This window comes from Pagrus pagrus (genome assembly GCF_965226575.1).
Source record: "Pagrus pagrus genome assembly, chromosome: 12".
NCBI classification, from domain to species: Eukaryota; Metazoa; Chordata; class Actinopteri; order Spariformes; family Sparidae; genus Pagrus; species Pagrus pagrus.
The window spans coordinates 30,005,413-30,032,877 of NC_140196.1; the positions used below are offsets into that span (position 1 = coordinate 30,005,413).

At 40.7% G+C, this 27,465-nt stretch overlaps 2 protein-coding genes across 7 annotated transcripts in view; both read left to right on the forward strand.

Annotated features, from left to right (window-relative positions):
• Positions 1–331: 331 nt before the first annotated feature.
• Positions 332–11,877, forward strand: rab36 (RAB36, member RAS oncogene family). 5 transcript variants are annotated; one of them, XM_084368075.1, is made up of 11 exons: positions 332–407; positions 1,129–1,212; positions 1,858–1,949; positions 2,051–2,125; positions 3,523–3,624; positions 3,717–3,781; positions 3,901–3,952; positions 4,698–4,779; positions 10,095–10,185; positions 10,298–10,411; positions 10,504–11,877. In XM_084368075.1, the coding sequence occupies exons 2-11, from the start codon at positions 1,135–1,137 to the stop codon at positions 10,563–10,565; spliced, it is 813 nt and encodes a 270-aa protein (XP_084224201.1). In that variant the 5' UTR covers positions 332–407; positions 1,129–1,134; the 3' UTR covers positions 10,566–11,877. The 5 variants fall into 5 exon arrangements, with proteins under 5 accessions (XP_084224201.1, XP_084224203.1, XP_084224202.1 ...); XM_084368077.1 differs by having other exon boundaries at positions 384–438; XM_084368076.1 differs by lacking the exon at positions 332–407 and adding an exon at positions 447–532.
• Positions 11,878–11,956: 79 nt separating this feature from the next.
• The window catches only part of depdc5 (DEP domain containing 5, GATOR1 subcomplex subunit), a 34,787-nt gene continuing 19,278 nt past the window's right edge, over positions 11,957–27,465 (forward strand). For both annotated transcript variants that reach the window (XM_084368072.1, XM_084368073.1), the window contains exons 1-26: positions 11,957–12,470; positions 12,947–13,026; positions 13,115–13,202; positions 13,324–13,370; positions 13,620–13,705; positions 13,808–13,891; positions 13,989–14,038; positions 14,774–14,843; positions 16,579–16,657; positions 16,794–16,855; positions 16,935–17,004; positions 17,086–17,158; positions 18,067–18,170; positions 18,266–18,340; positions 19,625–19,759; positions 19,870–19,931; positions 20,012–20,085; positions 20,179–20,248; positions 20,339–20,375; positions 21,129–21,249; positions 21,339–21,562; positions 21,665–21,865; positions 23,385–23,520; positions 23,626–23,717; positions 25,170–25,229; positions 26,225–26,408. In XM_084368072.1, coding sequence (XP_084224198.1) covers positions 12,969–13,026; positions 13,115–13,202; positions 13,324–13,370; positions 13,620–13,705; positions 13,808–13,891; positions 13,989–14,038; positions 14,774–14,843; positions 16,579–16,657; positions 16,794–16,855; positions 16,935–17,004; positions 17,086–17,158; positions 18,067–18,170; positions 18,266–18,340; positions 19,625–19,759; positions 19,870–19,931; positions 20,012–20,085; positions 20,179–20,248; positions 20,339–20,375; positions 21,129–21,249; positions 21,339–21,562; positions 21,665–21,865; positions 23,385–23,520; positions 23,626–23,717; positions 25,170–25,229; positions 26,225–26,408 — 2,342 coding nt within the window. In that variant the 5' untranslated portion in view covers positions 11,957–12,470; positions 12,947–12,968. The remainder of the gene's footprint in view (positions 12,471–12,946; positions 13,027–13,114; positions 13,203–13,323; positions 13,371–13,619; positions 13,706–13,807; positions 13,892–13,988; positions 14,039–14,773; positions 14,844–16,578; positions 16,658–16,793; positions 16,856–16,934; positions 17,005–17,085; positions 17,159–18,066; positions 18,171–18,265; positions 18,341–19,624; positions 19,760–19,869; positions 19,932–20,011; positions 20,086–20,178; positions 20,249–20,338; positions 20,376–21,128; positions 21,250–21,338; positions 21,563–21,664; positions 21,866–23,384; positions 23,521–23,625; positions 23,718–25,169; positions 25,230–26,224; positions 26,409–27,465) is intronic.

Sequence of the window (27,465 nt, forward strand, 5' to 3'; positions counted from 1 at the left end):
TGCTGCCATCTGACAACAGATACAGAAGTACTGCTGTACCACCATAAACAAAAAAAATGCTTATTCTTCTTGTGTAGCATAAAAGGACCACAGTTTACATTGTACGACCCTGCACTGTAAAATGACAATTAAATGAACCTTTGAACATTTGTGTTATCATGTAATTATTGCATAGTAGTGAAGAGGTTGCTTTTGCAAGCAAAATAACATCAAACCATCAACTGTGGAAATAAATGTAGGCCATATTCTCTGTTTGACAGGGAGTTTATGGGACCCTTTAACGGGTTCTCCACGTGCTACATGAGCCAACTTGTCACGTGACACAGCCAAGGGTGTGGTTGTCATGGAAACGAGCTCTTCATCACACAGCGTCCGGGTAAGAGCAGCGCGCGACACAGACAGAGCAGGTGAGGAGGTATTGTCGTCATTTCATCTGTGGTGAGTGCGAGCTATTCACAGCGTTCCGGTTCGACCCGCGGTGCCACTGTGTCACATCTGGAGCAGGAAAAAGCTGGCACGTGTGAGATAATAGGTAGTGTCTTTGGTAACTACCTGTCCGTTGAACAAACGTGACAACACATCCGGTCAAGATTTTCAGACTAAACCATTCTTGCTTTCAATTTAAGATAGCATAATGTAGCTTTTTGGGGAGGAAATAGAAACAGAAAATCAATAATACATAAAGTAGAATACTGGCCGACTGAAAGGGTGTAAATCTGTTCTCACAATTTTGATTTGACGTTTGTCAGTCTACGTTTATTTTGGAGGCGAGGTCGTCATACTTCCTGCCATTCACTGGCTAACTTCAAGGTGCAGCGCTAGCTTCGTCTGAATTAAACCCATGATAGCCTGAGAGACGTGTTTTAAATGTCCCGACCAGACTTCAACACTCGCACAATATAGGGTTACATGATGTTGTCACTACGGAACACTAGCAGCCATCTTTGTTTACTAGGATACACTGCATGTACCGGTAGATGGTGACGCTAAATGAGAATCTCTACGTTGAGTGCTATGTTTGGTTCAGAGAACATTAAGCCTTTTGTACAAAGGCACATAAACGTGAAAGGAGTGCTTGGTATCACACTGGATTAGAAAAAGCTAACTCTAGTACACATTCCCTCACAGGTTGTCATGCAGGGTCACAGGAGTGAGATGATGCCGTTATCGCCACCCGTCAGCAGAGACAGGGTCATCTGGGAGTTTCCAAAGGTACACCCTGGTTCTGTTTTGCTCCAGTTTATCCCAGGTTCAGCAAACACCCCTTTATTTTGAGATTGCCCTGGTAAAAAATGGCAGGAGCGCCAGTCTCGAGGATGTTAAACTTATTAGACACGTGTGACTTCTACCAAATGTTCTCAGTGAGTTACATCAGTGTCGGATCACAGCACTCTGAGCAGTTATGGGCTGTTGCAATCAGCATGTCCCTCTGCCTCAGAATCCTCTCCAGATATTATACTAAGGCACTTCATTTGGACAGTAATGTATGATATGGCTTCTAATGGGGTCGTCTCACAGGTCCTCAGTAGTAGTTGTCAGTACTTGTTTGTATGTGAATCCTGCTTGTGATTCTGCCCCATGTACATGCCAGTATCAGTGCAGTCCTGGCATATGTTAAATAGTGTTGTGAAGTTTCAATGTCTCAGACAGTTTTGAATAAAAAATTAAAGTGAAAAGTGAAATGTATAATCGTAAATTCTGTTTTAGCTACTTGATTTTCATTCAATGACTTTGTGTGCTGAATAGAATTCAGCTCAAAGCTGAGCCTCACAGAGCCTCTAGCATGGCTGTTGACTTGTTCTTGTTACAATCGGTATTCACTTGCTTTGTTCAGAATAAATCTTTCGTTGTTTTTAGTGCTACACACCTGGGACCTCTCTGCAGCTGAAGAAAGACTGGGACATTGAGGCCAAAGCAGCCTGTAAAGACAGAGCTGCCAGGCAGCAGCCGTGAGTCTCCCTCTGTTGGTTAGATGCATCATCCTTAGCTTTGCTTGAACATCACATCAAAACATTTATGATGTAAAAAACCTGATTTCTTTTCTTTAAAGGTGGGACAGACAGAAAATGTCAAAAGTGGTGGTTGTTGGAGACCTAAATGTGGGGAAGACCTGCCTTATTAATAGGTACTTAATCAAGAAGGTACAAGGCGATGTACTTGTAATTATACAACACAGGGTTGTAAACTCCTTCATGCTACGCAAACATCCAACATATGTATTCAGTTATTTTTACATAAACACGCAGTCAATTTTTGTCATAGTTTGAGTTTTTGGTTGAATTATTTTCTGTTTTATTTTGTAGTTCTCTCCTCATGGAGGAAAGAACTACACAATTGAATAGTCTGAAGCTGCAAAGTAACTAGTAACTAAATTTATCAGATAAATGTAGTGGAAAGGAAGAATAAACTAGCAGGAAAAGGAAATAATCAAGTACCTTACTTACTTAAGAACAGTAAGGTTGTTGAGTAATTTAGTTGAGTAAATTTTAGACTTATAAACTTTATGTTTTTTCAAGACCAGGTTCCATGATCGGCACTACAAAACTTGTAGTACGAGCCACTTCTTCTGTGCGCTCTTCTCTTGTCCACTCCTCAATCAGGCCACTTTTGTCAGGTGAATCTTCAGACCTCTCAGGTTTTTACACACCTAGCCGCAGATACAGACTGCGCTTGTAGTTGATTTACCATTTGCTAGGGTCATTGCCAATAGGTCTGTCCAATTGGGATGCTCATTCTTCCCCCTCTCTGGCATCCTACCCTATACCTATATAACTCAGATCAATATATTAAAACCAGATCAGTTGTATTGTTTGTATATATGGTTGCACATGCAAGAAAGTGGACAAGTTCTTATAGGTTATTACTTTCCAACCCATTTGGCTTATGATGTCTTACAGTAAACCCATGTCACCAGTGACTCTTCATCAAAGGTTACATATGTCTATGGCTTGTGGCCAGTTCAATTGAAGAAAACATTTTTCCTCTCAGACTGTTTTATTTTAATTATTTTTAAGCACTTAAAGATGTGAGATACTATGCTGTTATTTACCAGCAAAGCGTGAAGAATAGAAAAATCTGACTAATTCCAATTATCTCACAAACAATCAAATTTATCTTGTGATTTTATTTTGAGGGTCTTGACCCAAGGTTGAAAACCTGATAAAGGGCATGGCACACATACTGTATTTTACTATAACACAACATAAAATCATAATCAAACTGTACGTAAAAAAGGATGTAGAAATTGTACAAAATGTCGTATGTCACTGTTCTCTTATGGAATGACCTATGTGAAGCTATGGGATTTAATAAAGAGTAGATAACATCTTGCAATGGGATCACGCTAGCTGCAACACCCGTTTACTACTACTACGCACAAACTCAGTAGCTGAAATCACAGTGCATTTGCAGATGGTAACAAAAGAAACAGAATTATAAATAGATGTGGGACTGCTGTTGTGAGTCTGAGTTTGGACATGAACAAAAAGAAAAAAAGCTTGATTTGTTTTCTGCTGTTTTCAGGTTTTGTAAAGATGTATTTGAAAGAGACTACAAGGCCACCATAGGTGTGGACTTTGAGATTGAGAGGTTTGAAATATCCGGAGTACCTTTCTCCCTCCAGATGTGAGTAGTTTAATTTTGAATGAATTTTAATGCATCCATGTAACTTTAGAGTACCTTGTGTTTTTGCTCACCATGTTTACTGTTCTTTATAGCTGGGATACTGCTGGGCAGGAAAAATTCAAGTGCATTGCTTCTGCATACTATAGAGGTGCTCAAGGTAAGACGTTATAACAAATAACTTGATGGTCGGTTGTATGTCTGATGCTAGGTGAGACCATTTTACATTTTATCTTGTGTAAACTAATAATGCTGAAACTTGTTGTTCATCTTTTCCAGTCATTGTCACTGTCTTTGACATGGCAGACATTAAGTCCCTTGATCATACACGGTAGGTCTAACAACAATAGATAGATACAATCCACAACAGATGGACAGCATTAGTGTCTTACAACATTGTACCACAGTCATTATCAATATTTTAATATCAACGATTGGATCACAGGATGACTTGTACAGTAAGTGAAAGTGGATGCTCATATTGATGAATCAGCAGATAATTATCACCAGAATCAGAAGTTCCTGTCAGCTTGACAGAGATTTATAGCATTTCTAACTTTCACACATTGTTGTGGTTTTCTGATGTGCAACTTTACTGTTCTGGTTAACTCTCACTGCTCTCACCAGCCTCAGCAGGCAGCTGTTTTCAGCAAAAAAGCTCAGATTAACCCACTGTAAACTATCTACTCCTCACTAAACAGCAGAAAGACAAAATTTGTGATTTGCTGGTGAACATAGTGGAGCATTTAGCAGCTAAAGAGCCAGAAATATTTCTTGGGAGTGTAGAGTAGTGAATATTGGACTTACATACTTTGAGAACCATTGTATATTTGAACATCAAATAATTAACAGTAAATATCGCAATCTTATGACATCTGTGTGACACAATAGTTCTAACTCTGTCTACAACTATTGTCATTGCAGTATTTGTGACTTGAATTGAATAAGCAACTCACCTAAAATTATATGTCAAAAGAAAACATGTATACAGTAAAAATCCAAAATAAACTACAAGAGTGTGTTGCACTGTCTAATAGATAGATGGATTATGTAAGAAGTTTCTTTCCTTTTCATAGCCAATGGTTGGAGGAGGCCATGAGAGAAAATGAGCCTGACTCCTGTTTCATCTTCTTGGTTGGCACAAAGAGTGACCTGCTGGTGAGTATATTATATATTATGTGTGCACAGTAGGGTCCAAAAGTCTAAGACCATGTCAAGATACCCTTTTCTGCATTTGTTTCAGATGTAATACTGTTTCTTTCATTACAGATGATAATATCAGTTTAACGGTCTGAGGAAGTTGAATCTTTGAAAAATTTCAATGAATGTCAGAATATAATAATAATAATTATACATTTTATTTGTATAGTGCTTTTCATGAGACTCAAAGACACTTGACAACATGTGAACATAAAAACAATACACTAGAGACAATTATCATAAAAGCAACACAAAACAAGCAAATCTGAAAACATACATCATACAACATTCAGCAAACATTAAAAGCAGTTCTGAAAAGGTGAGCAGATTGGTGCAGTCTCGTATGGATTTGAGGGAGAGTTCCTGAGGGGGGGCATAGAGAAAGGTGGTTTAGTAGTCGATTCTGGATGTGATGAAGGCATGGATCAAAGTTTCGGCAGTAGAGAAGGAGAGCATGATGGCATATGATGTTACCGAGGGGGAGCATGTAGAGGATGAAGAGGAGAGAGCCAAGCACTTAACCCTGGGGACGCCTTGGGACAGAGAAGAGTGGTGGAGGAGGTGCAGTTGTTGATGTTGATGAACTGTTGTCTGTTTGTGAGATATGACCTGAGCCACGAGAGGGCAGTACCAGTGATATTGAGAGAGGATTCAAGGCGGGAGAGAAGAATGGTGTGCTTGATGGTGTCGAAAGCTGCAATGAGGTCGAGGAGGATGAAGATGCTGAGGTGACCAGAGTCTGAAGAGAGGAGGAGGTTGTTGGTGACTTTGAGGAGGGCTGTGTCTGTGCTTTGCTGTGAGCGAGAGCCAGATTGAAATGGTTTATACAGGTCATTTGAGGTGAGGTGGGCTTTGAGTTGGGAGGCGACGACACAAAGGGGAGATTGGAAATGGGTCTGAAATTGCTCATGATGTCTGCATTGAGTCTGGGTTTTTTTCAGGATGGGGGTGGCAGCAGCCAGTTTGAGTGTTTGGGGGACTGAGCCGGAGCTGAAGGAGAAGTTGATGATTTTTGTGATGAGTGAGGAATTGGCTGGGAGATGGTCCCTGACAAGAGTGGATGGGATGGGGTCCAGAGCACACAGGGAGAACTGAGACAGGGGCTGAGTGGAGAAGGGGGAAAGGACATGTGGGGGGTGTTGACTGTGAAGTATTTGGAGTAGGGCCCGGACTTTAACGCGTTAATTAAGATTAATTAATTACACAAAAATTAACGCGTTAAAAAAATTAACGCATTTTAATCGCACTTGTTTTTGCACTGCGGAAACTTTCTCACTGGATGAGTTTCAGGCGTACCGATTATACTGGAGCACAATTATTTAACGAGTTAAAAAGCCGCCGACACTGGCGCCCTGGCAATAGCAACATAAGCAAGACAGCACCGCTGTCCAGCTCCTCTCTCAGGCCGGCCTTGAAAGTCGTCAGATCATGTCTGTGACTGGAAGAAGAAGAAGAAGAAGAAGAATACTTTATTTATCCCCAAAGGGCAATTCAGTTTCTACAGTGGATGTCACCGTCATGAAAAACATTCATACAACATAAATCATACATACATGGACATATTATAATAAATAAAACAGAACACTATTTCATTGCACACATTTCTGGCTCAGTTCTCTGCATTTAGCAGCCGAATGGATGAAGGCACAAATGACCTGGAATACCGACAGGTCTTCCCAAGAGGCTGCTTATATCGCCGTCCTGATGGCATCAGCACAAATTCTTTGTGAAGGGCGTGTTCCTGATTAATAATGCCTTTTGCCTTTTTACGGGCACGTCTCTCCCAAAGAGAGTTTAGATTTGTCATTTGTGTACCTATGATTTTAGAGCAGACATTTACAATTTTATTTAGACAGTTCCTGTCTTTCACTGCCAGGCTATTAAACCAGCAGATGAAGGAAAATGTAAGGAGGCTCTCAATGTAGGACAGATACACAGAACACAGAATGGGTTTTGAGACGCCAAAGGAGCTGATCCTCCGCAACAAGTGGATTCTCTGTTGGGACCGTCTGACTACTGACTCAGTATTGAAGTTAAACTTCAGCTGGGAGTCAAACACGGTGCCGAGGTATTTATAAGAGTTCACAATCTCAACATCCTCATCATGAATCCTACCTACTGTGGTGTTTGCCTTGTTTTTCCTAAAATCTATGACAAGTTCCTTCGTTTTAGAGACGTTTAAGTCCAGAAAGCTATTGTCACACCACTTCACAAAGTCTGGGAGTGCCCGTCCATGGTCTGACTCTGTGCCCTGAAGGAGTGAGAGCAAAGCTGTGTCGTCTGAAAATTTAACAAAGTAACTGTCCTCTTTAAGAGACCTACAGCTGTCAGTGTATAAAATAAAAAGCAATGGAGAAAGAACACACCCTTGAGGAGAACCTGTGTTCGAGACCAGGGTTTTAGACAAGACACCATTGACTAAAACCTGCTGTGTCCTGTCCGTTAAGAAGTTTAAAAACAACATAAGAAGCTGATCAGGCAAATTAAAATAAGAGGCTAACCTCTCAGTTAAAATGTGAGGTTGCATTTTATTAAAAGCTGAGGAAAAATCAGCAAATAAGACTCTGATGTGGGATTTGGGTTTCTCCAGGTGTTTGTAAATATTATCAAGAATAAAAAGTTTGGCATCATCCACTCCTTTGTGGCTTTGATAGGCAAACTGGAGTGGATCAAGTTTGCCCTCGACCAGAGTGAGAACCTCTTCCTTCAAGATTTTCTCAAGGTTTTTCACGACTAGAGAAGTTAGTGCCACGGGTCTAAAATCTTGTAGCTCCCTAGGGTTTTTAGCCTTAGGAATGGGAATAATAATGGAAGATTTCCAAATAGTAGGGAGCTTACAGCTGTCAACACACATTTGAAAAAGATGAGTAAAAACACCACTGAGTTGCTCAGCACAGTGGTGCAGTGTGTGACCACAGAGACTCTCAGGACCCGGAGCTTTCCTCTTTTTTGTTTTCTTGAATAAAGCCATAACCTGCTCTTGGGATATTTCAATATTATTTTGGGGTGTCAGGGAGTTCCTCGACCTGGTGACGTCATGAATAAAGTCAGACCTTTCAAAACGTGAGAAGAAAGTATTCAAGACACATGAGAGCAGCTAGGGACGGCGCTCGGATCCGCCCTGGCAACATATAGCAACATAAGCAAGACAGCTGGACTTTAAACGTGTTACACCAACCACAGCACGCTGTCCAGCTCCTCTCTCAGGCCGGCCTTGAAAGTGAAAGTGAAAGTTAAAACTTTACCGAGCAATCCTTGTCGCTGCTGAATCATTGTGGGTGATTATTTATTATTTATTTCACTCGTAAGGCTGTGTAATAAGCGGGATAATGTATAGTTACATTACATTATCCCTTACTTACATCAGGCTGAGTTCAACAAATCAGTTTATGCTACTGTGATTTAAGTAGTTAAATACAGTAATCATCATAGTGTAGTGGCAGGAAAGACCATTTACCAAATAACGTGTTACTTAAACATTTTTCATTGTGCTGTGCTCTAAAAATAAACTAACAAACTAGTGTAGAGTCCTGTATAAGGAATGTTCAGCTTAAATTTTCCCCTTAAATTTAGGTTCTCAGGAAAATCGCATCTTATCAGGTAATCGTTAATCGATCGATTAATGAACTAATTGATAATTTGCATCCCTAGTCTGTTGGTCTTGGTTAAGTGACACCTTGAAAAAAAAATAAACAATGTTTTGTTGCTTAAGCTCATGTATTCAGTCATTATTCAATGGTATACTAAAACCCATATGAAAAAAATTGCTTCTCACTGTTCTCAGGTCAAATATTTATATGCGATTAAAAATGCGATTAATTTCGATTAATTAATTACAAAGCCTCAAATTTATTAGATTAATTTTTTTAATCGAGTCCCGGCCCTAATTTGGAGGTGTTGTCACTGGGTTTGAGGAGCTTGTTTATTGTGGATAATAGAGCCTTGGGGTTGGAGGAGCCAACCTCCAGTGACAACTGGACGAGGTGGCTGTGTTGACAACTTAGTGAGTTGCCTGTGTGGGCCTGGAGATGTACTGTTAAACTGTGTTTTGAGTCTTTCAAGCTGGCGCTTACAGGATTTAATTTTGTGGAGTTCAGGAGTGTACCAGGGAGCTGAGTGTTTGAATGACACAATTTTGGATTTAATGGGTGCCAGTTGATCAAGACTGTAGTGTCAGTATTTTCTTTGTCCCTTTTTGCTTTAATGACAGCATGCACTGAGCTGCATGGACTCCACAAGTTAGTGTAAAACCTGCTGACTCATGTTATCCCAGCATGATCTGACAGTGCTCACGAAGCCTCTTGTGATGTCACAGAGTGCTGGGCTTTCTCAGTCTTCAAGTGGTCCCCATGAGTGTTGAATGGAGTTGAGGTCAGGTGACTGTGGAGGACAGTCAGGACTCCTTGGTCTTCTGTGGTCTTCAGTAGTTGTGTCAAAGCTTTGAGGTGTTTGGGCTCATTATCCTGCCGCAGTATGAATCCTTCTCCACAAAGATCAAACCAGAGGGTGGAGCATGTCTCTGAAGAATGGAGTGGTGCTTCTCCTCCGTCAGGGTGGAGTCAGTTCTGTGCAGGAGTCTGAAAACATCTTCCAGCACCATGTTTCAGTGTGGCTTTGAAACACTGTGGTATCATTCTCTCTCCTGTTGGTCTCCTTACATAGACCCCTCTGTTACTGACACTAATCTATCACTGGGATTCATCAGTAAACAGACTTTTTTCGTCATCCACTGTGAAATTCTGGTATTTCTTAGCCCACCTCAAGTGTTTGTCCTCGTTTCCTCCTGAGAAGTGGTTTAGAAACTGCTGCTCGTCCTCTGAGACACTTAAGACAGCTTCTTCTGACAGGACGACTGCTGATTGGACTGTTCAGGTGTTTATTTAGTCAATTCTGTATCTGTGATGAAGTTTCTTTTCTATCTCTAAGTGAGCTAAGCTTGATGTATTGATCTTCTCATGGTGTGCTCACTTTGGCTCTGCCTGATTGTGCTTTGGATACATCTGATCCAGTTTCTGTACAGCATATTAGATTTACACGCACAGCCCCCTTACTAATCTTTAGTCTAGCTGTGACAGACCCTCTTTGGTTAGAATAACAATTTGACCTCTGACATTCATTTACTTTCTGAATCCTAAAACTTTCTGATTATTTCCAGGTTTATGTGACAATATTAGAGATTTTCTATGTGGTCTCACACTTTTGGGCCCTACTGTATATGAACATTTTGTGGATTTGACAGTTTTCTTCTAGTACCCAACTATGTTGTTCTTAAGCCCTTAGAAGAAAGACAGAGGACTGAAAAAGATGCCATCAGGATAGCAACAGAAATACACGCAGAGTTTTGGGCTGTTTCAGCTAAAACAGGTAAAGTCAAGAGATCACACTTTCTAATGCTGTATGTTACATTAAGACGACATGAATACAATGATTCTGGCCAATACAGAAAGCTACTGTAAGAAACGGCTCTTATTTTCAGGGGAGAACGTGCAGGGGTTTTTCTTCAGGGTGGCAGCTTTGGCCTTCGAGAAATGCATCCTGAAGGACATGGAGAATGTGGTCCCTGTTGGCATCGGACATAGAGATATTATCAGTAAGGACTGACTTAACTCCTAACAAGCAGAGATGTTGATAATGGGAGCCATGAGGGTATACAAATATATAAAAAAATATTTGTCTTAATAGAACCAGATCGTGTCATCCTGGAAGAGGCCACACCCCAGGACATGAAGAGAGGCTGCTGCTGATGCAAAGAGGAACTCTCAAAGTGAACTGCTAAGGAGGGTGGAACCAGACAGGCTCTATGCCGAGCTTAACCTGCAGAAATTAATGCGACTGACCATGTTCCACTGGACTGAAATGTGCCTTAGGACATGCTCCATTAGGTCTCTCAAGTCTTCAAAACTGCCATGTAATCTGACGTTTGCAAAAGGTTCGACCGGTATGCGTTCCTGAAAGCTAATTGTTATTGAAGCCACCAATAATTGTTTTTGCTGACACAATTTTTATGGGCTAAAAAGTCAAAAAAATGTAATGTTGACAATGTTTTGCCCAGAAGATATTTATTTCTGGAGGAAACCATTAAGACCATGGGAAACCCAAGATAACATACAATAATATGACAATAAGAAATCTGATTAGTGAGTCTCATTACAATCAGTTCAGTCTACTTCTCATGGAGTGTTAATCAGTTCTGAAATATCTGCAAAATACAAACTTTTTTATTACCATCATTTCAGAGGTGAACATGTGGACCAGACTCACTTGAGACAGAGATTGCCCCTGGTGGGACCCTAGTGAGGAGGCTTTAGATTTTCTTCACTCCTGTCTTAGTGTTTATTTCTTCATACTAGTGTTGTCAAAATACTGAACATTCGATACTGAACCATTGAAACTGTTTCAACACTCATTTTCCACAGTATTGATACTGATACCTGCAGTGATGTCTCGATCTCCCTTCTGAACGACAGCAAGTCAACACACACACACACAAACACACACACACACACACACACACACACACACACACACACACACACACACACACACACATACACACACACTTAATTTCCTTAAATGCTGTTGTGCTTATCACACAGTACACAAGCCTTGCTATATTAATCTTTTAATAAGAATAAAACATTTTATGCCCTTAAAGTTGTTTCAGATTTTCCCCCTGGTATCAAACATGGCATCAAATATCTATATTTTTTGCCAGGTATAGAAGTTTGAAATTTCATTACCATGACATCACTACTTCAAACAGTATTGTTGGAATATGTCTTACCCATTATTGTAGGTTGTATACATATAAAAGTTTAATGAAAGTTTATATACTGCAATGTGAGAGCAAAGAAACTAAACATTAATGTTTACTTTCAATAAATAATAGTGTAAATTGCTTTTAACAAATATACAATGATCACAACATTTTAATGTACTTTGTTAAAGTATCTTGCATTATCAGTGGAGCTAGCTGATAATAACAGCTGTGCTTTTATGAGACCAGTATTGTTGTCAGAGACCGTTATTATTTAATAAAGAGGTTTATCAGCTGTCTGGGCTTTTCTGTCATGGTAATGTTCAAGATTATGAGGTTTGGCTACTCAAGACGAAAAAAATATCTAAAATGTTCCTTAATGCTGAACAGTTTCTAATTTACTGAAACGCTTTGCTTTTACTTGATTCAGATATCTAAACAAAGATGAATGAAATATAAATTTGCGTGACATCAGCAGGCATACTGGCTTATAGTCCACAGAAAATAACGTGTTTTCAGCTGCCAGGACAGAAACGAAGATCGAGTGAGTGATTAGCAGAGTGAGTCCTCTTGCTTCACTGATGGTCTCTGAACGGCTGCGAACCAATCACATCACACATTGCCATGTTTTGGAGGAAGTACGACCAGTGTGAGCTAGTTAGCGAGCAGACTAGCGTCTGTATCCACCCTGTGAAAGCTGATTCTATCTCATTTAAACTCTATAAATACACTTTCAATGCAAGTAGTTTTTGTAATGTTTGGGTTAGTCGTAGTTGACGTAGCGTTAGTGCACTCGCTGTAAAGTTGTTTAACATTAGCCACATGCTAGGTTAGCATATGTCATCAGGGCAGTTTCATGCTGCCAGGACGTTGAACTGTGGCCACTGCTCAGGTACAGCTCTTATTTCTTTTTTCTAGTGGTGTTCACTTGATTTAAACGATCTACCATACTGTTTTATTGAGTACATCAACAATCATTATACATATACACGTCTTGGAGTTGATGTAGGTCTGTGAGATAAAGAAACGTTCATTACTAACGGGACCGTTACTGTAGAGGAAATGCCTGTCTGGCAGGTCATCATGGGCTAACAGGGAATTTCAGTGCGTCAGTGTCAACAACTTTATTTCAGTCAAAACTCAACTTTCAGATTAGTTTGCCAGCTCTAACGTCACCTCCACACCGCTGTGTAGAAGACTAAAAGAAAATCAATGTAAATGAATCCAGTATATGACAGTTATAATGCTCTATGTGGGATTCATTTTAAGAATGGCAGTGCAAGAGAACAAACTCGTACCGAGGCCTGTGTGTTAGTTTGCTTCTAACTTTGAGAAGCTACAAACTTAACTGTTGATTTTATTCCTTAGCTTTTCTTCCCAGCTGCTCATCATGAAGACTAATAAGTCATACAAGCTCGTGCTGCACAAGAAAGGTTTTGGGGGAAGTGGTAAGCAAGAAAATGGAATTTATGTTTCTCTTATCGAATATGCAATTTCTGTCAGACTGTTTTTAGAATTAACTTTTCCTTTGAACAGATGATGAGGTGGTTGTCAACCCAAAAGTTTTTCCTCAAGTCAGTATAAGGGATATAATTGAGATTGCACACCCCACAGATGAATACAGGTGAGCTTGCATAATGTGAAGATCATAGCGTTGTGTATTTTTACACAGTTTCACTGCTTTCTATTTGCACATTATTCCTCTACTGAGTCTATAATCGGGCGTTGTCTCTTGAAATTCTCAGTCCTCTGCTGTTGCAAGTGAAAAGCCTAAAAGAGGACCTTCAGAAAGGTAAATGGACTTTCTATCAGCATGGGGGAGGAGATGAGGACTGGATTTTAGTGTTTGGGGAACTGTTCCTTTAATGCAGTCCTATACAGCAGCCCTGCAACACATCTTTCCTTCCTTTGCGTTAAATTCAAGGGTCTTTCTGTTATTTTGCCCACCTCTTACAGAATACAGCATCAATAAACAAATATGCATTCAGTGTAAATGTCTTCCCTGACCACCACTCATAATGGATAACTTATTCTTGTCTAGAGACGATCAGTGTGGACCAGACTGTAGCACAAGCCTTCAAACTACGTGCCTACCAGGACGTCATCGTTAACATTGTTGACCCAAAGGTATGTTCACTGACTCTGCTTCTGACTCTGGGCCGTTCTGACTCTGACTCATTTGCCAGATGAATAGAATCTCTCATGGTTGTTGTTTTTTTTGCCTCGCAGGATGTAACATTGGACCTGGTGGAGCTGACATTCAAAGACCAGTACATCGGCAGAGGAGACATGTGGAGATTAAAGAAGAGTCTGGTGGGGCATTGGGACGTTTATGTGTGTGGGTGTAATGTTTAACAGAACATTTACACAAGGATTTAAGGAAACTTTACTGTTCCCATCTTTATTCCAGGTGAGCACATGTGCTTATGTGACGCAGAAAGTGGAGTTTGCTGGAATCAGGTACTAAGCAAACATTTCACTCTACACTTATTTGCATGAATGCATTTAATTTGACTTCTGGAATGTGGAATAAGTCAAGTCAGTTTTATTTATATAGTACCAATTCACAGCAAAAGTTATGACACTTTTGAATTGGAGCGGTTCCGTACCATACTATCATATTGGACCATACTGCAAACTTTTTCTGTGATTAAGCACCGGAAGCAGCCAGTATACACTTTAGGGCTGGGTTATGTGTCCCAAATAAAAGTGTTGTATTTTTAGTCTTTCTTGTGATACATGTACACACAGTATGTTACTCCTTTAAAGTAGGGATGAAAATTGGTACTTTCACAAAATATTACCACAGTGAGATTTCTGATGAAGTAAAAGTTCAAGTAGAACAGTCTGGTAAATGACATCAATTTACTGTAATGAGCCTTTAAAACTGGGTAAAGACAACACTTATGACATATCACTATATAACCATATCCAACATCTAAGACCATATAAAGTCTTATATATATATTCAGTATATTTCCCTTTGTGTCAAGAAAAAGACAAGAAGTCAGTTTTGATGTTGGAACTTTCCTCATGTTAAAAAACAAAGTGGACATTTTTATTATAGATGTGGCAGATTTTTTTCTCAGCTGTTCCTGACCTTGTTTTCTTTGTGTGCAGTGGTATGATGACTTCAACGACTGAGAGTTTTTCTGTCACTACATGCATGCTTACCATGTTTGTTTCATTCATCAGAGCCCAGGCCAGTGAACTCTGGGTGAAGGGAGAGAAAGTGACCTGTGGGTACATTAGTGAAGACACCAGGGTAAGAGCAGTTTTGAAAGCAGATGCTGGAATGTGCTAGAGCTGCACAATTAGTCAAACTAGTCGAAATCAGACATGACAATAAGTGCAATATCCAAATCACAAGAGGCTGTCAGTATTTGATGAAGGTCAAATGTGTGAAAAACAGCGTTAATTATAATGCTGTTTGTCGTACTTCATTAGAAGTAGTGTTGATCATCAGGGTTTCAAAGATTTTCTAAGAGGAAATGAAAATTTTGATTGTCATCATGAATTACATCGCAATATATTTCAAAATAATGGCAATATGATTTTTAATTAACCATATTGTGTAGCACTACTATGCACTGAAAACATGGATACACGCTCATTACAGCATTTATTTATGTTAGAGTTAGAGCTGTGCAATTATTCAGAATATTATTAAAATTGCAATATGGCCAGGTGCAATATCCAAAAGACAGGGGCTGCAATTTACTGATGAGGATAAAATGTAAAAGAAGCATTGCCCTGGTCCACAGATCATTATGTCCAGGTGTAAGGGAACATGCTTGTTTGGTACAGACCCCAAAAATCACATCTTTTTATTTAGTCAAAATAAAATGCAAAAATTACCATTCCCACAAAAACGTTGTGACTCTTATCACAATCACAACAGAGTTCCAGAAAACCCGGAAATAACTTCTCATTTTTGCACTTCTGGTTCCCCCAACTTGAAGTCTATGTGATTTTTGAATGGGTTTTAGGTGTGGTGCCTGAAATAAGGTCTGCTGTTATCACATGATGACAGTAAAAATAATATGTATTAATGATGATACTACTTATGATAATAATAATAGTATCTGTAGATGTTGAGCAGGGCCACAGCAGCAGAGCCAACCACCATCCACGGGAATCTGCAAGATGAGATAGCATGGAGACTCCGGGGAACATGTATTATTGAGAGAGGAAGAGAGATGACCTCAGTGCAACATGGGAAATCCCGCAGCAGTCTAAGCCTACGTCAGCATAGCTAAGAGCCTGTACAGGCCCTAACTATAAGCTTTATCAAAAAGGAAAGTTTTAGGTCTACTCTTAAACATAGAGAAGATGTCTGCCTCCTGAATCAACACTGGAAGATGGTTCCACAAGAGAGGAGTTTGATGGCAGAAGGCTCTGCCTCACATTCTACTTTTGGAGACTCTAGGAACTACAAGTAACCCTGCATCCTGACACTGATAGAGTTCTATTAGGTCTTTTTAAGAGGTTGGGACATTAAACGTCAGCACAGCGAACACGGAGACTCATCTACTCACTAGTCCGTCCTTACAGGCCCACTTTAGTTACAAACTATTCTAACTCTGACTTTACAACTTGCACATTGATCAGTTTATAGAAACCTGTATAGTTATTGTGTAGTAAGACGCTTAGTGGTGGTGACGTTTAAGTCGTGACCGTGATGTCGTCTGTTTGTAGCCTAACATTGACTTTTTACTGCTACACATTTAATTTACGCTTCAAACGTCACAAAGTGGAGTTCATCTGTGAAGATTATCTGGATGAACAGAACCTGGAAGGATCTGTAATAATCCAAAATTCAATTCAATAATCCCACAGAGGGAACCAGAGCGATGCTAACTTCAGGGTAAACTACAAAAATATGCCATCCTTGCAGCACTCCATATTTGTCAGAATAATTGCAGCACATGTTTTTTTGCATATTGTTACTTAGTTCGAGTTATTCCTTTCGCCTAAATGTCTGCGATCTTGTGACACAGGTGGTGTTCAGATCCACTTCTGCAATGGTGTACATCTTTATCCAGATGAGCTGTGAGATGTGGGACTTTGACATCTATGGTTTGTCGAACTTCTCTGATTTGTAACTTAAACTTTATAAGGCAGTTTTGTTTTGTTTTCTAACAACATGAAGCGTCTCACCTCAACATGTCTCTGGAGAAGAATGTCTCATTTGTCTCATTTGTTTTGCTCTCAGGGGATCTCTACTTTGAGAAGGCTGTGAATGGTTTCTTGTCCGACCTTTTCACCAAGTGGAAGGTTTGTGTGTTCTCTTGTTCTGCTTGTGTTGTAACTGTTGTGAACAAACACAGTGTTTAAATGTTGGCTGTTGAAACAGGAGAAGAACTGCAGTCATGAGGTGACAGTTGTACTTTTCTCACGTACATTCTACAATGCCAAAACTATTGGTGAGTCTTTCCTTCATTATCACAGTGAGCTATGATGCATATGAATACCTTTGTCACTAATACAGTTATCATTTCCCTCAGATGAATTTCCAGAGATTCTGAGAGGGTCCATCAGACAGGATCATGAGGGACGTTTCTATGAAGACTTCTACAGGTAATTGTAGTAATTGTTCATAAATACTTTATTATCTACTTAAAGGAATAGTTCACTTTAAAACAAAATTCAGTCATTATTGACTCACCCTCGTGCTGATGAGAAGTCCGGTGTAGTTTCTTATTCCTCAAAGTGCAGCTGGAGACCCGCGGGGTACCCTCCTGCAGCAAAAATCCATATAACGAGCGTCAATTGTGCCCGAGATGAAAAGGTCCATAAAACTACAGAAAAACTTTGTAATATTCCTCCATACTGCTCGTCCGCTGCAATCCAAGTGTCCTGAAGTGGTGACATCCAGAGTTTACTCGAAATGACGTCATTTAGTACATTTTTCTAGCCTAAACAGTCACTATGCTACATCTGCCTGGAGGCACGCTCCGCGTTCACGCAAGTCTCCCTCACAGCGATTGCACTATGGAAGCCGCGCCGGACAAGATGAACGAGACTCGTGATAGATACACACCGGTATTTACATCCTGCTGTGAGTTTCAAAGTTTCAAATCACTAGTGCAGGCAGATCCCTCTTGTGTATGTGTGTCGCTCGGCCGCTCAAAGCAGGATGTAAATACCGGTGTGTATCTATCGCGAGTCTCGTTCATCTTGTCTGGTGCGGCTTCCGTAGTACAAACGCTGTGAGGGAGACTCACGTGAACGCGGAGCGTGCCTCCAGGCAGATATAGCTAGATATGCTCGTTATATGGATTTTTGCTGCAGGAGGGTACCCCCGTGGTAGCCAGCTGCACTTTGAGGAATAAAAAACTACACCGGACTTCTCATCAGCATGAGGGTGAGTTGATAATGACTGAATTTTGTTTTAGAGTGAACTATTCCTTTAACTTCTTATCTGATTTACAGACTGGATAGTAGAGAGTTTTTTTTTTCAAAACTCTTAACTGTTTTGCAATCAGGGTCGTGGCTCAGAATGAGAGACGGGATGAGTGGACATCATTACTCGTCACTATCAAGAAGCTTTTCATTCAGTATCCTGTCCTGGTGCGGCTGAAGGAAGCAGGTAGTTTTTCGACTCGAGGGTTGTCCCTCCAGTTGATCTTTGGGATGAGGTTCCTGTTTTAACCACAATCTTGTGTTTATTTACTTCCATGCCAGATGGTTTTCCTGTTGGTGTGAACTCAACTGCTGCTCAAGGAAACTACCTGGAGGCCATCAACCTTTCCTTTAATGGTAAGTTGTAGAACTGCGCTCAGAGAAACTTTTACAGAGAGCATCTTCATTCGGGTACCGGGGGCCTCACAACCACTGCGTACGCACAAAAGAAGCAGATTTGGGGGTTTATAAAAAATAAACTTGATGGGAGAAGTGTGTTCCTCCACGGAAACTCTGATCCATGTGTTCACATATGTATTGGAGAAATGAGAAACTGCAACTCTGATTGCAGAAGTATAAAACAGTAGAAATGGCTTAAAATTGATAGCTTTGTGTAAAATAAATCAAAAAATTGCCTCTAACTTATTATATGTGAGGGGAGAATTTGCAAAAACAAATAAAATCCATCCTGAGAACGAATAAATGAGTATGACTGCATGCACTGGACTGTGATGTCCGGACTGCTACGGTTTGGGACAAACATATGTACCGTGACACCCCGTAGCGTACATACATAACTGAAAAAGTTTCTTACTCTTACCTCTTCCTACTGTACTTCCCCCATCTATGTTTTCCTTTGTGTCCAGCTTATGAGTCCTCAGGACTATGGACAGTATGTTCAAATAGAAAGGAAAGAAAGATACCCTTGTATGCCTGTATTCATTTGTTGGAGTCAATTCAGAATAAAATGACTGAATTCAGACAGACAGTTTTGGAAACTAAGATTTAGATCTGTTGTTTTATTCCTGACACATCATAGAAAGAAAACTCATGACTTTCCAACACGATTAGAAATTGTAGTTAGCCCTGAATCAGGATAACAACTGAGGTATATTTGAATGAAATAAAATACTCAATACACGGTTTGAATTAAATTCATTCAAATCGGTCTCAAAACAATAGTCAGGGGCCCCTAAGTACATTGAAACAGCTGTTGCTTTCTGTAATCATTCCTCAACAAATAAAATGTACATTTCTAAAGTGATTTCAATTTAAATGATGGGGGGACAAAATACATAGTTCTTGTTCATGCAAAGATGTTTTCCAAAGTCAATCTTGATGTTGTTTTAAAGCTTCTGCAGTAGATCAGTCAAGTGGACATCGTCCAGCTTAACATTTCAGAACAGAATGCACCCTTTTTGTTTCAGCTTCTCTGTGTTGATTCGCAGTAGCGGGATAGTCACTAAAAGTGGGAATTTTGCAATGACAAGACCATAAATTATCTGTTTTTTAAATTGTGAACCTGTCCTTTAATGGAAGAGGTCTGTAAAAGTTCAGTGAGTGTCTTTCAGTGGTAAGCAGAGAAGAGTACAAACTGGAAAAGAGGAGAGTAAAAGCTGACTATCACCGTGTCTCCCACAGTGTTTGACAAGCACTACATCAACCGTAACTTTGACCGCACCGGCCAGATGTCAGTGGTCATCACACCGGGCGTGGGAGTGTTTGAAGTCGACCGCCTGCTTATGATTCTCACCAAACAGCGCATGATTGACAACGGTAAGTGTAACAGTACAAACCCACTGGTTGAACTTAACAAATGTGCTGATTAACAAAGAATTAAAAGTTGATTGTATGAAGTCGTGGTGACAAATATGCTCCCTCTCTAGGTATTGGCGTAGACTTGGTGTGTATGGGGGAGCAGCCACTGCACGCAGTACCATTATTCAAGGTAACACATACATAATGTCGGTCTGTGCGGGTGCAGCAGGCTGTATACCTGTGGGTTACTGATGGTCATTGTCTCTGTAGCTGCACAACAGGACGACACCTGGAGACACTCGTGTTGGAGACGACTACAACCTTCCTCACTGGATCAACCACAGGCAAGACAGCATGACTGAATGAAACAAAGATTAATTCACATTATATGCAAAGGTGGATTGATTAATCTGTATCTTTTTCTTTCATGTCCATAGCTTCTACACCTCCAAAAGTCAGAACTCGTGCAGCTCCTTCACTCCTCGAATCAAACTGGCTGGCCACAAGGTACACTGACGTTTTATGCGGCACTTAGAAAATGTTTGATACATCTTTCTGTATGTTGTAATGTCTCATTCAAATTACCCTTTTTTTTAGCTTCATGCTGAGAAATTCAAAAGCAGCAAGGACCACAGTAAGTTGTGTCCCTTATCTCTCTGAGCTCTTTAATGTTTGGAAGCATGACTTAGATAATGACTTCATTTTCAGCTGTTTGATGGCACTGTTGGTCTGTCAGTTGGATATTTCATCCATTTGGTCCACAATGAATATCTCAGCAACTACTCGATGGATTGCCATGAAGTTTGGTTCAGACATTAATACCCCCCTTAGGATGAACTGTGGTGATCCTAGATTTGTTTAGGATTTTTTGGTTTATGACCAAATTAAACCAATGACTTGAAAACTAATGATACTCACATCAACCTCAGCTGTTTGGGCTGCAATTCATGATTATTTTGAAAAATTTGCAGGTCATTTTCATGATAAATTAATTAATCATTTAGTATATATAATGTCAAAAGATTCTGAAAAATGCTCATCACAAGAAAAGCAGCAAATCCTCACATTTAAGAACCTGGAACCAGCAAATGGTTTACATTTCTGCTAGAAGAATGAGTTAAATAATTATCATAATCATTTTCTTTAGATCGACTATCAATTAATAGAATTGTGGTTGCAGTGCTAGTTAGCACTATCATTGAGATCATGCAGGCTCCATGGATGTGGTGAGCATGCTGAAGTTAGCATTAAGTTCAAAGCACCAGTATACAGCCTCACACAGCTGCCAGCACAGCTGTCTATTCTTAGTCTTGTTCATTTTTTGAAGAATAAAGTGAGTAATAAATTGTTCTGGTACTCCAACCTTCTCCTCCACAACCTCGTCCAGCTCTCTGTGCTCCAAAGGACTCTGAGAACAGCCTGCCTATACAGGTGGACTACGACGCCTACGATGCTCAGGTGTTCAGACTACCTGGACCTTCACGAATTCAGAGGAGCACAAACTTCAGGTCTCTGACTGCTTACACAACACTAGTTCTTCTTTCAAGTGAACATTGTGGATGTTCTGGGCCATTGAACAGTAACGATTGTGTTTCAGGATGGGTCGAGACAAAGAGGCGAGTGGGAGGAAGAGCTGGGGTTCGGTGGACGTCAGCGCAGGTATTGGCGCGTCCCCTCCGGTTCGCTCAGGAGGTCCTGAGGAACAGCGCAGCCTGGCCTCTGATGATAGTCTGGGTCCTGTGTCCAACATGCTGCTTATACCTCGTATGCCTCCCCCCCAGTATGAAGTCAGCAGTTCCCTGGGATACACCAGCACCAGAGGTAACTCCTCCAGACATATATAAGTGATGCAGTGTGTTCCATCTGTCTCCTGCCTCCATCCCATCCTGTGTTCTCGTTGTATTTTGTTACTCTGCTGTCCAGAGTTGTTGGAGAAGATGATGGACTCTCAGCGGGACTCCAGTGCCCCGGGGAGGTTCACAGTGGGAAGTGCTGAGTCCACCCTACACATTCGGCCAGGAGGTTACACCCCTCAGAGAGCGCTCATTAACCCCTTCACCCCATCCAGGATGCCTATGAAGCTCACCTCCAACAGGCGCCGCTGGATGCACACCTTCCCTGTCGGTGAGAGGACACACACTCCTTCATGCAGTCAGCAATTTAGTGGACCTAGTTGAAGTGTACTGCGTTATAGGGAGAGGTGTTTCTGTTTTTTAGCCTCTCATAATTGATATAAATGGGTTGGAGAGAATAATAGAAACACCTGTCAACATAATCAGCACAGTACAGTTTAACAGCACTTTAAACTGCAGAACTCCACAATCACCATACAGCCGGATCAGCACCTCTGCCAAACACTTTTAAAAGCAGTTTTGTTGCAGGGCTGCTGTATAAGACTGATTGTTTTCAGCTGGGGGTACCTAACAGAGTGCTGCAGGGATAACTAGATTTGTGTGGGCTAACCCAGATGTTAGCACTGACATATAGACTATGGGATTATTGAATTGGATTTTGGATTATCACAGAAAATAATCTCTGAGTCAAACACAAGTTTATGATACTTAAACGTTTGTTCAGCAAGATAATCTTCACAGATGAACACCACTTGACCACACAGACTTTGAGACAAGGGTTTTAGGACTCATTCCTGTGGCACTAGGCACATAAATTGGCAACTCAGTGTATATTGTATAAAAGTATACAGAGGTTATGATAAAAGATAAAAGCGACAGCATGCAAGATGTGTTCTCAGCCTTCTTATACATCAGCACTGTCCAGAATGAAAAAATAGAGTGTCAGAGTGTCATTTAAAGGGCTCCGCCTTCTTTCCTAACCCTAACCCTCTGCTGTCTGAGTGTGTTGGAGTTTGGCACACTCACACACAGGAACAGAGACTTCGTGGTGCTTTCAAGTGCACCTCATAAACTTGAATGGCTTTGAGTGTTGTTTGAAACGGGAACGTTTCTATAAGTTTCTTATTTTCCTTTATTGAAATACATAGGCCTACATCTGTTGTAACTTTCTTGCTCTTTCACCACAGCACTTTTGGAAATCATAACAATATCTAGTTCATTTCTACATATTCAGTTTTTAAATTTATCTAGAAACCAAAAATCTTATCAAATACATTTACATATTCTTGGACAAAAGGTCCCCAAGTAGCCTTCCTATGATCATTTTCTAGTTGTTTTACTGAAGCATTTTTTAATAATTAATTACTTCAGTCATAACCAGTATGCATTCTGGCCGGTCAAAAGTATTCTTGATTTTTTCAGTCCCCTCGGATTGTGCCCCCCCACATGATAAATCCCAAGTTAACCCCTGTCTGTAATCGTTCTTCACGTTCATAATGGCCATTAAGTGATCTGTTCCTAACATACTCCCAGTGGAAAAGATAAAAGGTTCTTTCTGTGCAAAAATATATTCCAATCACCAACAGTCTAATCAGTCAAATGGAAGAAATTTTTCTTAATGAATTCCCCTTCTGTCTGTGGTTACTTAGAGCCACATTAAACATCAAGTCTGCACCCACATTTAGTCATGATAGAGAACTGCTTTGTAAAGAAGTAAGAGCCAGAGACTATAGCTGTTATGCTGCCATTTTTCCAAGCACCAGACTGTATTTGCCACTGTTATTCTTCAGGTCCTTCTGGAGAGGCAATCCAGATCCATCATCAGACCAGACAGAACATGGCTGAACTCCAGGGCAGCCAGCAGAGAGATCCTGCCCACACCTCAGCTGAGCTGCTGGAGTTGGCCTATCACGAGGCCACTGGAAGGTTAGAAAGGCCTACCATAAGGAACGTAAATTGTCTTGGTAAAGGATTTTTCCCTGAAGCGCACACACAGTGATTCAAATGCTTTTTATCTGTCTTTTTGTTAAGGCGAACAACCTCGAGGCAAGCAGGAGAGAACAGCCTTTACATTGGTGGAGGGATGGAGGAGTTGACGGGAAGTCCAGGGAGCAACAACAGTGGTGATATGTCTGTTTAAAAAACAGTGTCCTCCTGAAACACACTCAATATTTTAACCCTGCTGTGCTTTTCTGTAGCTCTACTTTATTTGCAGTGATAAGGAAAGCACAGTGGACACCAGAGAAGCACAGAAAATATTGAGAGACGGACTGATGCACTGTTGATTTAGGTCTTAAAATATAGAATAATGTTAAGGAAATAAAATGATGATCGAGCCGCTTTCCATTTTGAATTTATTTTACAACCCTAACAAAACAGAAACAACTGAATGTGATCATTTTCTAATCCTTTCTGACATAAACTCAATAGAAAACAGTACAGAGACAATATATTTAATGTTTGTAAAAAAGCTCCAAAACAAAAGCTCCTAAAACACCTGGTGGGAACATTCCACAGGTTCGTTGATAACAGGTGAGAGTATCATGATAGGAATACCTGTCAGTTGAAATGGCTAGTTTCAGAAAAACCTGTCTCAGAGACTGTGTTCAGTCCCAGTCTGGTGTCCAGACACGTTCACTGGGAGGCAGCTGAGCCCGGTTGAGCTGAGCCCAGTTGATCACTGTGGCTTCCTCATCATCAGTGGCTCCATTGCAAGCAGACTCCAGTCAGCTTGCTAACAACAGCTAATCACTAAAGCTAAAGATATCTACAGCTGTCATTGAGTACAGTGTGCAGCAGTAAGTGGTTATGCTGTCCCCCCAAGTTTCAGTGCTGCCTTCTAATTTTGGCCGTTTCTTACAAATGATACCTTTCACAAGGTTTTTAATCGGGGGATTTAATATTGCTTCGTGCTTATTTCTTCTTAGTTTTAACATGACTGTCTCTCTCTTTGCCTGTTGGGGAACCACTGACATATCTTTTGCTTATCAGACTAAATAACCAATCATCTGAACTACTGGACAAAATTACAATTCACTTGTTGAGACTCACTGGGTAACTGACAATGCAAACAGGCTGTTAAGATCAAATGCTGCTACTGATGTCGCTGCATTACACTCTTTATAATTGTATAAAAGATTACAAATCATAATTACTTCTGCCAGCTAAGATGTTACAAGTGATGTTTTACCTTGTTTGATAGTAAGGTAGCTGCTGGTCAGCTGGGATATATAGATGTTTTCTTTTTGTCTTCACTGCAGTTAAACAAGGAAAACTTTGTAAAACTTTAGAGCTGCAATGATTAATGGATTCTATGGATCAATTAGTTAATGTAAATAAATATTTTATGTTTTTTCGGACAGTTGATTATTCGCTTCAGTAATATTTGACACAAAAATGCTGAAATGTACAGGTTCTGGCTTTTCTCTTTGTCATGTGTGACAGTACTGTTGGTTGGATAGGAAATGTCCTTTTCTTGGAAACTGAGACAGACTTTTTTTTCTTGACATTGCATAGACTAATTGATTGATTGTGAACATTGATTTTTTTTTTTTTTTTATGTGATGTCTGTACAGGAACTCTAACCAACCGCGGCTCCTCATTTGAAGACTTTTCCCTCAGTGGTGCCGACCCAAGTGAGTCCATCTTGCCCTCACGCACGCATAAACATGTCAGCTGTCACAAACATTGTCGTGAAGCCTTTCGTCAAGGTTCGGGTTCATATTGTTAATCACCCAACTGATTGTGGCAATAAACTGTCAGAGGTATCTTTAACCTGTGAGGGTTTATTGAGCTTTGGCAGACAGGTATCTCCATTGGGAGTCTGTCTCCAGGGGCTGCAGCTATAAACAACTCATACAGGTCATGTGGTTTGGGGTGACCCTCTCCTCCTCCCTCTCTACCCTCACTTTTGCTGTCTGACTCTTTCTTCTCTCTCTCTGGGCCTCCTGTTGATCTTAATTCTCATGATAGAATATTAACATGTCTTAATATCCTCTAATTAATTAGCACTCCCATAATTCTCAACACTATGACCTGTTCGCTTTCAACAAGCCTTGTGTGAACATCTCATTCCTGCATGGCGGTGTGCGTGGTATATTTATCTTGATTGACTGTAACTTGGTTTTTCTGTCAAACAAATCTGTCCTGTGCACAATATTTTGAATTGAAAGTTTGCTCACAATCTATATGTTCGCATGATATGATTTCTCTGCTTAAATTCACTCAGTCACTGTACAGTTGACACATTTTTCACGAGCTTCTGAGTGATGCCGATCACAGACTGATTGTCACAGGGCTACAATCTGCATGTTTGATCACTGCTTCACAACCACAGGCCCCTCAGGAATCACCAGCAGGGGCGACAAGGCCAGTAAAAGTAACACTTTCCTTGTTTTTTTTTCTTCCCCTCTCTTCTACTTTCTTTTTTTATTTTGTGTTTGTTTCTTCATCTTCACATCTTCATACTCTCCCTCTCTCCCCTCACCCACCCCACTGTGCTTCCCCTACCCTTCTATATTCACCCCCACCCCCCACACACATGTACCACTTCACTCTGGGTACATGCATTTGTCTTTGTTGTGGGGATTTTTTGTTTGTATTTGTGTGTATGGTGTGGGTGCTCCTGAAGCCCTGCTGCTGTCTGCGCCCCCGACAGTGCCCAGCTTTTGCTGCACAGTGGGGGTGGACTGGAAGTCTCTGACCACACCGGCTTGTCTGCCCCTCACCACCGACTACTTCCCTGACCGTCAGACCTTGCAGAACGACTACACTGAAGGCTGCTATGACCTGCTGCCCCACAGTGACCTGGAGAGGTAGAAAGATGTCTGTCTTTAGAGTGAAACCAATAACTTTGTGCCTTCAACATTAATTCACAGGCCCAAGGGAGTAAATTCTACTGGGGAAGGAAACTGATCAAAATGTTGATACAATTATCAGTTGCCCTTGATTATTATGTGATCACACAGCAATAAACTGAAGGAGCAGCACTGAGTGGTGCAGTAAGTGCTTTAAGGAAATATTATGCCCTGGGTTTTGCCTCTTAGGCTACATACAGTCTGCTCTATGTTTGTTGCAGCCTCTATAGAAGACTGCAAACATTATTTCAGGCTGAAATAAGCACCATTACATTCCCTGCCTTACATCAGGTAAAAAAAATGAATACACAATTCAGTCATATTCTCCTGAAAAAATGCTAGAATTGAGCTGAGAAGGGTTAGGGTTAGGGTAAGCGGCTCATTTATATGTTTATATGTAGCAAAGTCCTCAGGCGCCGTGTTAGGGCCCGGCAGCTAGTGTTGTGTCCAAGTCCATTTTGCTAGTTAAATGGTGAATAATCTGGGCACAGAGTGCGGCCACGGCACACAGAGGTGGTATTTAGACTGTGAATTAGTCATGGATGTGTTTTGGGTGGAACATAAATGAAACCAATCCGAGTGTTGTCTCCCTTTAAGAGCCAGGAGCACCAGGGCCTGACACATATTAACCAGTAGCACTCATCTTCAGTGAGGGACAGGGATGTGATCCTCTGCTGCTGGACCCTCTGTCCCACCATTTCACAATCATCTGTCTCATCAACAACTCTGTTGCTCATCCCTCTGTGTGTGCTGATCTCAGTCAGAAAAATATTAATGACATCACCTGCAGCGATCCTCCAGCAGCAGAAACCAAATGTTTATCTCTACATTAACATGCACATTTACGCACGAGGAAGGGCTGATAAACTTCATTGATTGTTTAAAACTCCTGACTCGTTTCCTTTGGAGAGTCTATAACTACAGCTTTTAGTGAAAATGACAACTGCTTCAGTCTGAAACTAGCATTGACACCCACGTGGCATTGTGTGCCGCTTTGCGCCCAGCCTAAGATAGA

Bases quoted from the DNA above. Each gene is read 5' to 3' on its own strand.
- rab36 (XM_084368074.1), top strand. From the start codon at position 978: ATGGTGACGCTAAATGAGAATCTCTAC. The intron at 1,213-1,857 runs GTACACCCTGGT...CGTTGTTTTTAG, and splicing joins TCATCTGGGAGTTTCCAAAG to TGCTACACACCTGGGACCTC. The intron at 10,412-10,503 runs GTAAGGACTGAC...TTGTCTTAATAG, and splicing joins CGGACATAGAGATATTATCA to AACCAGATCGTGTCATCCTG.